Here is a 2,348-nt window from a genome sequence, read left to right as displayed (position 1 = left end):
GAGAAAAGTTCTAGGATGTAAGTGCATGTAAGGGAAAGCAGTTGAATAACATAACCATTAATATGTGTAACAAAGAATTAAGTACAAAATGCTCCTCAGGTGTGATACAAGTACCAGTATGTCACTATGAGCTCACTTGAAGTCGATTTGACAATAATTCAATTTTTTTCTTCTAGCAACCACATCAAAACAGCTTCTTGGGATTAGCTAAATGAAAACAACTAGGAAGTTACACAAAAGCGCCTATATATCTGTATTCTATGATTAAGTTAAGAACATGCATAAGAATGGCCCTGCATGCAGTAAATGGGACGCAAGATCTTGAGAAGGGAAACTATGATAGCATGCACACAGCTACCTGAGTATTTTTCCTGACAGAAAGTACCTACATCTTCTCCAGCTTTGCCATCTTCTCCTCCGTCTGCTTGTTCTCAAACTGTGACAGAAAAAAAAAAGATGCATGAAAATAGTCCTCATACACACTCACTCACTCTGGCGAGCTCGCTCGGAATCTCCGCTTAACTAGAATCCTCATAGGTACCACTCAAAAGAAAGGGTTTACATCGTGCTTCCATTGACAGTATAATTCAAATAAAGCACAATACTGTAAAATTAAATGCATTTAAGTTTGTAGGAATTCAATTTTGTGCTAGCCTGAAAGTGGAGTGTTCCCGGTGGTTTCAAGTTCAGTTTCAAGTAGTGCCATACACTGTAGTCACATGCTGTAATGGAAAAATGTTCTCGGTAGTTTAAGACTGCCTCGCAAAAACCGTGAACATAAAACCACCACAAACATTTCTGCATTTACATTGTATGCACAAATATGAAAAGACAAAAAGACTTGTGGGTTTTGCTGTGAGTAGCAAATTTGCACTACTCTTTTTTCACTATTGATGCTACATTTGTAAATGGGCATGTGTGTGATGTACTGGGGTCCAAAGCAACTAAAAGTAAAAAGACAAAGGCAAACACTGTGCAACAGTGTGACATTTTCAGATTAACCCATTGGTAACCAAAGACATCTCTCCCAAAATAAAAGAATCTATGTCACTTACTCTCCCCTTCACTATAGTCATCAAACTGTATGCAAGCAAAAACAACATCAGAGGCACAGTGGATGGCTAGGACTTGAAATTACCCATATGTAACAGGGTTGTAGCCAGCACCCGTCCGTCCGTCCTTTGACGAAAATCTGCACTTGGGGACGGAAAAGATTTTGCCCATTCCGTCCCCTGTGACAGACAAAAATTGATATGTAAAGATATAAAAAATCTGAAACCCTTGTGTAACTCTTCCCCAAAGCATATGCTGTTGAACAGCTTACTCTACCAGCAAAATGTGCACTTCAAAATGCAGAAAATAGCGTTTCAGGGGGTCTAGATATAAACAAGAAAGCTTCTGAAAAAAGCTGGCCGGTGCGTAGCCTGGATGTTAAACAAAATTACACGAAAAAAGAGTTTTTAAACATCGAATTACTGAATTGGTCTTTCTTCTATCAAAAAAACACTACATGAGATTGAGATTTGTCTAACAAAGAAAACTAACACAAAAAAAATTTAGCAAGTGAGGTTCGAACCTACGATCTACGGAAGATAGGTACCATGCTGTAGACCGCTCGGCCACGCTGGCTCGATTACGCAATAGCACGTATAGAAGGGCTATTTGGTTAAAGTGACCGATCCATCCATCCATCCATGCAACCGCTTCTCCCGTCTCATAGCCGGCAAAAAATTCAGGAGACCCTCCTAGGAACGTCATGCGACGTCTCGTGCTTTCGGTGCTTGATGGGATTTCCATTCAAAATTGATGTGACGGAAAATGATTTCAGACTGGCTACAACCCTGATATGTAACACATACATACAAACAATGGTAACTTCCTCTTACCTGGAAGGGGGCCACATGTGCAGATGGTGTGGACCCAGGCTGGCCATCATTCGTCATCTTACGGGGCGGGGAGGACACTGGGCTCTTTGTGCTGAGGTCCAAGGGGTCAAAGGTCAAGGTCTTGGCTGGCTGAGAGCTGGGTGAGTTCAGGTTGTTCAGAATGGAGCAACCATCTAAGTTTACAAGATGGACAAATGTAAAAAAAATTGAAGCAAATGGAAGGGTAGAAAAGATATCAAAACAGGACGTTCTGTAGAAAGCTAGGAGGCCCAACTTCAAATCTAATGTCCATAAATGTCCTTCAAGTTCAATGGCTTATTGAGTTATGATCTCCACAGACAAACATACAATTTGTTTACAAACACACCCAATCACAAACAGCACCAAAAACAACCTTCTTGGTGAAGGTAAAGATGGCAGATATACATGGTAATTTGGCATACAACCCACTACAATGACAAA

At 40.5% G+C, this 2,348-nt stretch overlaps 1 protein-coding gene across 4 annotated transcripts in view; it reads right to left on the bottom strand.

Annotated features, from left to right (window-relative positions):
- LOC118420315 (centrosomal protein of 44 kDa-like) overlaps positions 1-2,348 on the bottom strand; it is a 9,477-nt gene that overhangs the window by 1,282 nt on the left and 5,847 nt on the right. For 2 of the 4 annotated variants that reach the window (XM_035827076.1, XM_035827075.1), the window contains exons 9-10: positions 1,887-2,059; positions 359-436 (exon numbers count right to left, since the gene is read on the bottom strand). In XM_035827076.1, the coding sequence (XP_035682969.1) occupies positions 386-436; positions 1,887-2,059 (224 nt within the window). In that variant the 3' untranslated portion in view covers positions 359-385. The remainder of the gene's footprint in view (positions 1-358; positions 437-1,886; positions 2,060-2,348) is intronic. The other 2 variants (XM_035827074.1, XM_035827072.1) reach the window with 1 other exon arrangement.

This window comes from Branchiostoma floridae, chromosome 7 (assembly GCF_000003815.2).
Source record: "Branchiostoma floridae strain S238N-H82 chromosome 7, Bfl_VNyyK, whole genome shotgun sequence".
In the NCBI taxonomy this organism is placed as follows: Eukaryota; Metazoa; Chordata; class Leptocardii; order Amphioxiformes; family Branchiostomatidae; genus Branchiostoma; species Branchiostoma floridae.
This window is presented reverse-complemented; position numbering and strand designations above follow the sequence as displayed.